This window comes from Triplophysa dalaica, chromosome 7 (genome assembly GCF_015846415.1).
Source record: "Triplophysa dalaica isolate WHDGS20190420 chromosome 7, ASM1584641v1, whole genome shotgun sequence".
Lineage (NCBI taxonomy): Eukaryota > Metazoa > Chordata > Actinopteri > Cypriniformes > Nemacheilidae > Triplophysa > Triplophysa dalaica.
This window is the reverse complement of record NC_079548.1, coordinates 10,406,380-10,419,129: the sequence shown is the minus strand read 5'-3', so window position 1 is coordinate 10,419,129 and position 12,750 is coordinate 10,406,380. Positions and strand designations below refer to the sequence as shown.

The 12,750-nt window shown below is 38.5% G+C and overlaps 1 protein-coding gene across 4 annotated transcripts in view; it reads left to right on the top strand.

The window, feature by feature from the left end:
- Positions 1–12,750, top strand: part of clec16a (C-type lectin domain containing 16A) — a 40,848-nt gene that overhangs the window by 5,375 nt on the left and 22,723 nt on the right. For 2 of the 4 annotated variants that reach the window (XM_056752120.1, XM_056752119.1), the window contains 7 exons: positions 376–499; positions 701–875; positions 1,693–1,743; positions 1,858–1,971; positions 6,963–7,146; positions 8,857–8,977; positions 9,561–9,661. In XM_056752120.1, coding sequence (XP_056608098.1) covers positions 376–499; positions 701–875; positions 1,693–1,743; positions 1,858–1,971; positions 6,963–7,146; positions 8,857–8,977; positions 9,561–9,661 — 870 coding nt within the window. Of the gene's footprint in view, positions 1–375; positions 500–700; positions 876–1,692; positions 1,744–1,857; positions 1,972–6,962; positions 7,195–8,856; positions 8,978–9,560; positions 9,662–12,750 lie in introns of all 4 variants that reach the window. The other 2 variants (XM_056752118.1, XM_056752117.1) reach the window with 1 other exon arrangement.

The following is a 12,750-nucleotide window of genomic DNA, read 5'->3' as shown; positions in this document are numbered from 1 at the left end:
ACTATTTAATGTGAGTAGTCACATTGCAAATATCTTTTTATATATCCCCATTACCATTTATTGCATAGAAAATTCTTTATATAAATGCTTGACAGACTTTAATGCCATGAATAAAACTTGTTTATCCCCCTAACAAATATAGCCCAGCTCCTTTTCCTGTAGTTGCTAACGTTGCTTAGGAAGCATCATTAAACACAACCCTTTAACATCTGACAAGTGTCTCCCAATTACCTTGAAATTAACCTCTTGAGCTTTTATGAGCCGCTGACCGTCACTGTGTCTGCTACTGTTGCATTATACCTAACCACAGTGTGTCTGTTTCCTGATCCACATGACTGCTGTGAAATAACTGTCAACATTTGTCATACCTTGTAGTGGACAACCAGCACATGCTGCATTACATCCGGGACAAAACAGCTGTGCCCTATTTCTCCAACTTGGTCTGGTTTATAGGCAGTCATGTCATAGAACTGGACAAGTGTGTGCAGACAGATGAAGAGTAAGAACACTTATTTCAAACACCCTATTATCAACAGAATTAAGCACTTTATGTGTAATACATCTCCACACCACTAGATGACCCTAGAGACCATAGAATCGATCAGAGAATTTGTATTACTGGGGCCAGTGTGATGATAGATTATGCACAACATAGCCCTAATTATTACCACAAATAAATGTTAACCTTTTTCATCATCAGGCATAAGAACAGAGGAAAACTGAGTGACCTGGTAGCTGAGCATCTGGACCACCTTCACTATCTGAATGACATCCTTATCATCAACTGTGAGTTTCTTAATGATGTGCTGACCGACCACCTGCTCAACCGGCTCTTCCTGCCCCTCTATGCGTACTCTCTGGTCACCGAAGAGCAGGTGAGTCCTTTGAAATTTTTATATGTTCAATATTATGAAACTCCTTTGTGGTGATTTATATTCAGTATGTTGGCTGCAAGTGTTGGTTACTCTTTTCGTTCGTAAAGCATTTTTTTTTACTTTGACTCTTGCAAAAGGATCAAATATATTGCTTCTCTTATATCAGAACAAAAGAGCAATATATATTTTTTTGTAACATTTAAGTGTTGGTAATGAAAAGAGTGATGATATAATTTATAGCAAGGTTAAAGTTTGGGGCTCTGCTTCGTCAATTGCAGAAATAATGATCTTATAATTTTACAGCATTCATATGTCTATGAAATAAAAAAGCAGGTAAAAAAGTTTGTATAGTTGTGAGACATTGCGGTTGAATGTTAATGTATTGAAGGAACAAATAAAGAACAGCAGGGGTCACAATTTACAGGTAATGAATATGAATATACTGTGATAATTCTACACATAAGATAATATTGTAAATAATTTGGCTCACGCTTAAAGTTTTACCTTAAGAGATTTATGTAAGTGTGATGTGTTGGAGAAAACACAAATACACAAAATGAAAGATAATTATTTAAAGAAAAAAAAAACATTTTTTAAAATATTGAACAACTTGGGTGAATTCTTTTGGCCAAAATAACTGTAAAGTGAAAATCTGATATCTGTACGGCCCCAATGTATAACAGGAATGATATGAGCACAGCGATTGTGTCATATTGAAGATTTTTTACTATTTCCACTTTTTTTTCTAAACTCTCTTGTGAAAATTTTCAAATATGAACCATGACACATTATAAAAGTTTGCATCTTTTTTTCCCAGTCAGAAGAGCGCAAGATCAACCCTCAGGTGTCACTCTACCTGCTGTCACAGGTTTGTGTAAACAGATCTTTTTTTTGTTAAGACTTGCAGTGAGAGAATAGATCGTGCAAGGTGAACTGCATGAGTGGGGTCAAATTTGTAATGTGTTGACAAATTTGTCTCTAGGTGTTCCTGATCATCCATTACCGGCCGCTGGTCAATGCCCTGGCCGATGTTATACTGAATGGAGATCTGTCCATGTTCTCCGTGCAAACGGAGCAAAGTGCTCACAAAAGTTCGGTGAGTATATTCGCTCGTTGACATGTTTTCCGGAAGTGTCCCAAGTGAATATGACAAAGTTAAAATTGTATTGAGATGAGCGATGCACGATGCAACGTTAGCTTTTAATCACTTTCAGTTTGAATGCATAGAGGCTCCAGATTCAGTTATACATTTGTTTATTAGGAGACACCTTTATCCTAAGAGATTTATTAATTGTGAATCTATACTTTGACTGAATACATGTTTCATGAATATCGAACCCATTGTACTACACAGTATGAAGTTGATCTGCCTCTGTTAGGCGTGAATTGATATTCATTGTGTATTCAACCACGACTGGCCAAACTTTCCACTTTGACCTGCCAAACTTTGCAGTGACGTGTGCTTCCATTTAACTTCTAAATGTTATCAGCTTACCGATCTCATCACGCATTATAGAGTGCCCTTCATTTGATATAAAATGCTTATCAGACCCTCAATAAAACTTCTGAGAAAACAGGTAGTTCTGAAAACGCTGTTGTTACAGTCGGTGGATGAGATGGTAGGAGAGGAGAAGAGAATTTTTCATTGTGGTTTGCCTCTGCTCTTGTTATTTCATGAGGGTGTTTACACTGAAGTAAGAGAGGCTGATAAAGGCGCTGTGATATCAGTGGTGTTAATGGCTTGCTTTTCTTCACAGTATACATCACTGCTGATGAGTGTAGGTGGAGGTGAGATTGTGGAGTGCAGACCTGTAGCACACTGCTGCTGCTGTTTTTATTCTTTGGATAGCAGAATCCGAGCCAGGCCACGCATATGCAAATATTTGCAATGAGAGAGTCCCAAATATTGTTCAGCTTGAGCTGTTTGCTTGTATCTGGCTATGACAGCAACACCAAAATGTCAGACTGGTTGCAGGAAGAGGGTTTGAGAAAAGTGTTTCCGCTCCTGTCGTGGATGCAAAGATGGGGACGTTTTGGTCAATAATGTAAACACTTTTTTTTTTGTCCAGACGATAACCCATATGCTGGAAAATCTGTTTGGTTTGCCTATTTTTAAGATGATAAATACGAAATCAATAAATAATCATAATAATAAATAAATAATTTCCTCTAGATTATATCAAGCATTAACACATTGTAGAATGCATTTAAATGTAGAATGCATGTAAAATGCACACATATTGAAATACGTTTTTTGCATGAGAAAGATTTGCATTGGTACTGTATAAATACAAACATTATTCGCCTACCGTATCTAATATGTTGCTTTAAATAATGGCAGCTTTTTAAAACTACAATTACTGGAAAATTTGGTGATTTATTCCTACAATGTGTTTGGTGGCATCTTGAAAGCAAGCCTGCCTCAGCACAGCCCATTCTGATAAATATATTTTTGCAACCCCAAAAAAAGAAACGTCTGTCAATCATGTTGTCTTTTCAAGGAAACAGCCTCTTTTTCTCATTTGTGTCAGTATTATCACAAGCTAGTTCCTCTTTCCCGTTCTCTGCCCCTTTTCTGTGGTCTGTCTCACCTCTCAGGCTTCACCGCATCATGCTCTGCTCGACCCTTTTTTTTTATCAGCTGACGGTAATCTGTCAACCTTTAAACCAGTGAGAGCTGAGCGACTGCCACCTCAGATCTACATCAAAATAAATGAAGAGGATGTTATCAATAAAGTGCACGCTAGTTTGAATTTTTTTGTCAAATTCAGGTTAAATGAATTATTTCAACCACTGCACTTATAGTAAACAGAGCAAAGTGAACGTGATTGGTGTTGTTTTTGGGGCTTTGAAATGAAATTGTTTTGCCGACTGTTGCATTTTCTTCAGCTTGCACGACACACTTATTGCATTGCATGAGTGGAACTGGCAAAAATGTGCTTTAGATTAAGATGTCAGCATCAACAGAAAAGAGCGGTTTGTTCATAAATCACTTCGTGCTACTGGGAGATCCAGATGTGCAGATGACATGAACAAGAGCTTTTTTAGCCATAAGGTTTTTAATATCTAGGAGCTTTAAATATGATAGTAAGAGATACCCTCCTAAATCATATAAAAGATCATTTCATGCCTAATGAATCTTTAGAACTATGAGAGAAATATCGAATGTGATATCTTTCTACCCACCACAAAACTGGATAATAATTGTATATAATCATATTTTATAATTTTGCCTGTTTTGTATAGCTGCTGCAAGTATAGGAGAATATATGTTTTTTAGTTCATACTGTTATAATGCATTGTGAAAAACTATGTGTGAGCCCCAGACCCCGGTTGAAAAAAAATTCTTCAATATAGTTGTTTGGTTTGGTTTTAGTTTGCGTGCGCATGTCATGAGGAGGTATCTAAGGACGACGGTGGGAATCCTTATGTAAATGCAAACTTATTTCGCTGCTTAGATGCGTCTTCCTTGCTCTGTTATAACGCGATTTGCCTTAAAACATCACCGCAGTGCACCTAACCTACTTTCCTTTTCCCGTAAGGGCTGTGAAATAGGTGCTAGTACCTCTGTGTGTTACCAGTAACACACACGCAGACACACATCACATGACTTCCATCTACCACAAGCCACAGGTGGGGGCTGAGCACTGGAGGGACCAGCCGAGACTAGGGGCAGATCTGTCTTAGGATCTGGATTTTAAACAGGTCCCTGTTTGGATGACAGGAAGTATAAAGTTCATGTAGTGCAGAGATGAAGCGTGAAACCGCATTGCTTTCATTTACGCAGCTGTATTAGAAGCTTCCTCTGTTTTCTCGAGATATGATTTAAATAGTGCACTGCGAGTGTTCAGTGAGACATGCACCTGCTGCAGCGTTTGCTGGAAACGCACCTGTAGCCCGGTGGCATGCTTTAACAACCTGTTTCTGGAACAGCGGCTGTCACATGGGTTTGGTGATTTCGACCTCTGTCTTAGTTCGTTTTCATATCATATGCTCGTCGTGTAAATCAGATCACAGTATGGAAAGTTTAGAATGCTTTGCCTGATTTAAACACATTTCCTTGTTCTCTTTCATATAATTTCTGCATATCTAGGTGTCTGTCGTGAAAAGTCACGTGTCAGTTGACCACAGTACAGCCTTTAGTAACCGTCTGACAAGCTGTGATCCTGCAAAGGATGCTTTTTTGCTTATCTTCACAGCAGTGTTACTTAGAGAGTGAGGTCATCATAACTGCTGTTCTGTACAATCTCCCATCATCATCTCTCATCTGTTACGTCGAACGGTCCTTTCTCGTAAGCACATCTTGCCCATACGATTTTCAATGCACTTTGAATAGAATTCAGTCATTAAGTCTGCAACCGCAGGCACACCACAGACGGCTTTTTTCGCAAGTTTGGCATCCTAATGAGCGCTGCAGTTCTCAGTGAGGTGCATGTTCTACGCTCCGTGTCACCGTGACCTGTTGCGGTCCTGGCTTTGTTTTTGTCGAGAAGACATGATGCACTGTAGCCTGTAGACGGCTACGTGTTGTGTTCCTTCTGCTTTTCTCTCACCACGTCTGAAAGAAACCATCGAAAACGCTAACGTTTCATCTTTGAAGGGAGAGCTTTATCTCACTTATCAAAATGCACCATTTATTTTGCACGCGGTGGCACAATAAAAACGTGTTCTTTGAATTCTCTCAAGTGTTCCTTGAAGAGCAGGCCGAGTGGTTCAGCCTATCTGCGAGACCACAAACTTGTGATTATTCACTTTGCTTTCCTGCTGTTCTTAGAATGAACTTTGTCGGTTGCCCTGAATGAGGCTGGGTCCTATATTGTGCCGTCCAACCGCGCTGCCTAGTGCGATCTCATATCGCATGATTTATTGCAGGTCTTTAGAAACGTCTCTACTGCCTGTATTGCAGTCGTCTTGTGTGTCCTTGACTGTTTGGCAGCTGTTTCCTGTTATAGTGGCTTCTTGTTTCTGAGAAGCCAGCAGCTCTTTTCCTTTCATTGCCGTTTTAGGTTCTGCAGAAGTTATAAAAGCAACTATTGTTGTTATCTCAGAAGGGTTATGTGTGAATGTTATGTCGAGAGTGGCCGGCAATTACCTAATCTCATGTTTCAGAGAGAAGCGTTTAGGAGAACTTTTGGTTTTTAGAGTTTAACTGGCCTAATAAAGCTTGGGGACAATAGAGAAAGATTGTGTTGGATATAGATCTTAATTTTTACTTAAGACCTTGCTGCAGTGCTATTTTCTCAGAAATTCTTCAATCTGTGAATTAGGTGTTTTATCTTCTTGGAGTTGCTTAGGTTGCCCGATCACACTTCACTGCACAGCATCAAAAGGGGGAAAACATTTTACCAGAGATGAATCTTGGGGTGGCCTTGTGGTTAAAAGTTAAACTCTTAACTCACCAAGAATGGGTATTTTATAATCTACCACCTTTGTGTCCCCGTAAAATAAAAAACGTTTAGTAATACTTTTCTCATGCCATGCCAGATGTGTATGAATTCCTTTCTTCAATTTAAAGGGATAATTCGCCTTCGAAATGAATATTCCGTCATTATTTACACACCCTCTTTCAAACCTGTATGATGCAAGCACAAAAGTAGATATTTTGAAAAATGTTTGTAACCAAAAACCGTCGGTCCCCATTTTTTGTCCGACATTTTTCAAAATATCTTCTTTTGTGTTTTGCCAAAGAAAGAAAATCACACAGGTTTAAAATGATGACAGGGTGAGTAAATAATGACAGAATTTTCATTTTGGAGGTGAACTATTCCTTTGACACACATAATTTTATTTTAAAATGCATTTTCTTATAAAGCCAAAGTGGAAAATTAAAAAATAACAAAATATCTTCGAAACACTTTTTTTCTGTGTTCATCAGAACGAAGACATTTAGAACAACTTGATGGCAAGTAAATTCAGACAGAATTTTCATTTTTGGGTGAACTGTTCCTTTAAGCCCAGCTTACTCCAGCACAAATGTAATGCTGTGAATATTCATAGCATGTGCACATAAAAAAAGTTGGTTACAAAAGACTGTTAAAGGGTTCCATCAGTAAAAGAGTCCTCTGTCCCCTGCTCGTTTTGTTTCAGAGCAATGCTGGTGTGCGTCGCTTTACCAAGCCGGCAGAAAGTCTGGAGCGTTCTTTAGAGATGAGCCGTCACAGGGGCAGGAAGAAGACTCAGAAAAGACCTAACTACAAGAACGTGGGTGAAGAAGAGGAGGAGGAGAGGGGAACGGAGGAAGGTCAGGATGAAGAGAAGGAAAAGGCTAAAGGTACAGAAGGTAGCTCAAAGGCCAGCAGGACAAGTGGGGTTAAGGAAGGTGAGTAGCACTAGACTAGATGAATCTCCAACATGACTGATTAATGGCCCACCGTTCACACCTCACTTCCTGTGGCTCTGCTCTCACAACTGACCAAACTATAAATCAGCTTCTTCCTTGATGACCAGTGTTGTGGGTAATGTATTTAATGTGTCATTTAATTCCTATATTTAATCCATAATATCCAAGCTTCTTTACTTAAGAAGCATAGCAATAAAGGGATAGTTCACCCCAAAATTGACCTAGCCTCATGCCATTTAAAACCGATATGACTTTCTTTGTTCTGTTGAAGGATGCTGATAACCAAAAAACATTGGGTCCTTTTGACTTCCATTGTATGGATACAAAACAACTGAGACATTTCTCAAAATATCTTCTTTTGTGTTCCACAGAAGTCATATACAGGTTTTGAACGGCATGAGGGTAAATAAATGATAAAATAATTAAAAATTTGCGTCAACTATCCCTTTAAGTATGAAATGTACTTCTATATTTACTACTAAATGCATGTTTTTGAGAGAAACCTCTTCAACTGTACATGCATGTGTTGGATATTGATGCGTGTCATACACTTCCGTGACATACAGAGAATGGCGTAGCGAGACTTTTGTTTCTTAAACATCACAATTCTACTGTTGAACAAAAAAACGTCTCCTTCATTGAAATTCATTGTAGTAGAGAAAATAAACACCAAAATTTGGGTGTAGCCTCAGAGTAGGTATTAACCCGAAGCTTGCGGGTGCGGCGGACATACAATTTGCCTTTGAATTCGTTAAATTAGAAAATTGCGTAACCTGTTGGCATTGCACGCAAACCGTGTCTGTATGAACAAAGCAAAAATAAGGACTTTCGATTTATTGAAAATATGCCTGTGGGCCAAACATATGAGAAAAAACGGAGCTAGCTTATCAATGTGATGTAATGCATTTGTTTCCTCTTTTGGCTATTTCGATTTTGTGTGTGCGGTAAATATAAAAGTTGCGTTCCCCAACACTGGTAAAAAGAGAGTTTAAAGCTCATAGTTAAGATATGTTTAGAGATCAACATCCTTGATGGCATCAGTCAGATTTTTCACCAACTAATCAGATTTTAGATCTAGGATTTGACTTGTCGCTGGGGTTAAAGTAATTATAGAACATCAACCAATGTTATGTTAGGTGTATGATTGTTTGACAGATATGTTCTTTCAGGACCAACCAAGGATGTTATGTCAGTTACGAGAGCATCCCACCATGGCTGCCTTCCCACACCATTTCTTTATTTAAACACAGTCACTTTGGTTCACATTCATTCTGTGCTCTCCACCTCACCCCCTGCCCTGTGTCATATGTATTTAGTCACATTTATTTATCTGTCTTACATACTTGTTTTTCCCATATGGACATTTTCAACTGATTATGAGATCTATTGGTCAGTGAAGTGCTCTATTTTTGCTGTCCATATTAGTTTGTATTATAGAAGACTTTCGAATACATTTTGTGTAGGTGTAATATATGCTGCGGAAGTGTTTGAAAGTTAGTTTGAATGTGTGTCATAGACATTTTCACCTCTAGATATAAAAATGTAAAGGTTAACTATTGGTATCTTCCATGACTGATGCCCAAATCCAGCTCTGCTGTTATATGTTGTGTGGATATGTCTGCGTGTGTGTGTGTTCTGCAGAGATTGAGATGGTGGTGATGGAGAAGTGCAGGATCTCTGATGTGTCCACGTTAACGGAACAAAACATTACAGATGAGGAGAAGAGCGCTGCGGCTGCTAGATCTGAAGTCCAGAAGAACAGGTACTTGGACACACATGAGAGCACACTGACGTTTGTCAGAGCTAACTGGGATTACGAATACAGACCTGAACCGATGATCCTGTAGTATGGTAGTCAACTTTGGTTCCTTTAAATCTGAACATGTAGCTTCAGAGCTCTCTTCAAAAAGAAGTCCAGGACATGTTCAGACAGCTCTCCAAACCTTTTAAGTCCCTGTTTAAATTTTAAGTCTATATGAGCTATGAAGTTAATGCAATGTGTGTGAAGTTTTCAGGAAAACTCTGTCCGGGCATAATCTAGAGCAGTAAGTGACAAAGATCTCTATATGCATTTATCTCCAGGGGGGAAATCTAATATGTTTGTACAACATAACGTTTTGACTTAGATTGCTTCTCTGAAGCTTACAGATTGGTTTTGACATGATTTAGAGGCTTGTGGTTTACACCTTGCCTATAATATAACTCAATAATAAAGGAGGAACTCAGGCCGAGAAACAAAAGATTATGTTGTCAAACATCCACGTGTACTGTTACATCCAACAACAATGTGCATGCTTTTCAAAGAAATAAGAAGTGAATGACCGGTGTGTTTGTTTTTTTCTTAGGCCCTTCCTGGACATGTTGTATAATTCACTGGATTGCGACACTGATGATTACCAGGCTCTGTTTGTGCTTTGTCTTCTTTATGCCGTATCTCACAGTAAAGGTACTTGATTTGTATCCTCAACCCAGACAGTCTAGAAACCGTCACTGCACACAAAGAAATGCTTATATGAATTGAATTCAAATGAAAGAGTGAATCACTTTTAGTTTCAAAAACCATTTAAAGTCACATCTGCAGTGGATAAATGGGACGGTTCAGTCATAAATATTAAATTTTCTCACCCTCACATCATTCCAAATCTGTATTACTTTCTTCTGCAGAACACAAAATATGTTTTGTAGAATGTTGGTAATCAAACAAAATTATTTGGCCACTATTGACTTCTATTGTATATACATAAATCCACAAGATGTTATTTCAGAGATCACGTTTTTTGTGTTATACAGAAGAAAGTGTGGGTTTTGAAGGGCGTGAGGGTAAATAAATGATGATTCTATTTTTGGGTGAACTATCCCTTTTATTATTATTTATTTAACACTCCCCTGACACTACACCCACAGTATTATTTATCAGTCAATTATCACAGAAAATAATGTTGATTTACATCAATAACGTGTGTACAGTAATAGGTTTGCATTGAAAGCATGGCTGAGTAGCTGGAATTGTACCCTGCTTAAACATGTGCACATGCATGTGACTTTATTATAAAATTGCTAAACCAGCCTGTCTGTGCAAAGTAATTTCCAATCTTTCAAAACTTAACAAACAAACCTGACTACTTTCACTTATGCAAGTCACGTGACACGGTTACCAGTAAGGCACTGTTTACTCTTAGCAAACCACACCTGCAGGAAGTCATTAAGTAATGCAGAAGCCAATGATAATTTTCCAAGAAATCTGATGATTTGAACCATTTTAAGCCTTATGTTTAATTAAGTCATTATTTTGAAATACATCTGGTGTACCAGAGATGCTGTTTATGCTTAAGAGGCCGTTTACAAAAGACAGTTTCTAACTAAAAACTTTTTATGTGTTTTGGCTAGGGCTGCACGATTAATCGCAATTCCCATTCAAACCGTGATTAAATCAATGGGGCTATCGCGATTGTGAAATCCCAAAGGTTGTGATTATGTTTTAAGCCCAGCTTGTTCGTGAAGCACGACTCTTTGATCTGTGGGAAATGCTGCTCCATCTGAAAGCACTGCGTGTTTGATCCACTTAAAGCGTGCATTTCAAAAAGCAACACCCGTCAAACATCATCTGTATGAATATACTTTAGAAATACCTGAGGGGGCTTGAAAAACAGTGATAGAAAGATGCCAGATACAGATAGGAAGACGGCATGTCCTGGTTATACGTGTGGTTCTTCTTCTATGGAGCATTGGAGTTTCTTTGCGAGAGCGCGCTCTGGCTTTCGGATGCAGCTGCTTTAACAGTATTTCACTGACAAACTGTGCATAAAATATTGCAGCCAACTGCTAAATCGCGTGCAGTTGCTTTTCGATTAATTGTGCAGCCCTAGTTTTTTGTGGGCCTGAAAACGGGTCTTAAAGTGCAAGTTTTTGAAAACGACGGCATCATCTTTTCTGTGTAAACTCTGATGTGCTGTTTTAAAAAAAAAACGCATGCGTATTACGTGTTCAGTGTAAAGGAATGTGCGAGTATTCCCCAAACAATCCAGTAACAAAGAGATGACGTATTTTTGTGCCTATGCATTTTTTTGCAGTTTTGGAAGATTGCAAAAAAATTGATCGGTGATTAACAAAGGTTTATTATGTTTACACATTTTGTCCATCAAGATAATCTTACAAATGACCACAACATTTGTTACTTTTAATACAATCGGCAGAAATAAAATGCTAACATGATGCTATAAACAGACTACACTTAAGGTCGCTCGATATCAACGTCACCACCACCATGCCTCCAACAGCTCTTTCAAACTTTATTAAAAATGTGTTCCCTGGTAAGTAATTACTCTGTGAATGAATCCGCATCTACGTTTTAAGAGATTTGTGCCCATGTTGCATTATTTATGAGCTTTATATGATCGATGACATCTAATGTCCCCGCCAAAGAAGATGTGCGCATTTAGCAACATGTTTGCAACCGCCGTTTTAAAGATCCCATTCCCCACGATCCCATTTTTCAACATTTAATTAGTGTGTAATGTTGCTGTTAGAGCATAAACAATACCTGCAAAATGATCAAGCTCAAAGTTCAGTGCCAAGTGAGATATTGTCTTTAACAGAATTTGCTTTTCAAGGACTACAGAGAACGGCTGGAATCGGACTACAGCCCTCTACTTCCCGGTTGCATGATATCATTATTCAGAGTGCTTCTACCTCCGCCCAAAGGAATACGCAAAAAAAGTGGTGAAGCCTTCCTTATAAGAAGAGGAAGAGCCGCTGGCGTAGTGTTTGGTTATCAGAGATTGCAAATATTTGATTGAGCTGCACGTTTAACAACTTTCACTTTCATCACAGTCCTAGAGCTGGTAATAAGAATTCAGCTGCACACAATCTAAGATAACCAACGGTCAAATGACAGCTTCCATGACTTTAACATCGGCTGTGAAAGCTGTTCTATGTAATACACTGATATTGTGCGTGTGTGTGCATACCTCTAAAACACTTCTATGAAACGTCCTTTGAAGTCCTGTTTGCAAATTCCTCCTGGTCAATCTGCTTGTTTTATTATTCAACTCGGGTCCAATATAAAAAAGCAAAACTAATGCTTCTGTTATTAGTGCTAATTAATATAACCGATCTGACGCCTTTCGGTCAGGTGTCATTTGTCAGAGATGGAACCTGAAGTCCTAAAATACTCGCTTCCGGGGTTTCATACAAAAATACGTCATCTGTGAGGCTCCCTATAATGGCGGCCTCAGTGCTGCTTAGTTGTGCTGCGTGACATACCCATTATCACTTCTCCAGCAAAAAGTAGATTTACTGCACCACTTCAACCAGCGGAGACATAGTATGTATATACACAAATTATAAATGCACATACACTCCGACAAAGTGTATTTAAAGCACTTTTAGCTTAAAAAAGGGCATGTATATGTGCAGGCACTTTAGGTTACTTTATATCCATCCACACGCCTGGCATAAATAATACATAGTTTTTATTAGTTTTCCCAGACACTGTCAACACTAAAAGACATACCTTTCTCTCCGTTCTGGCCTATC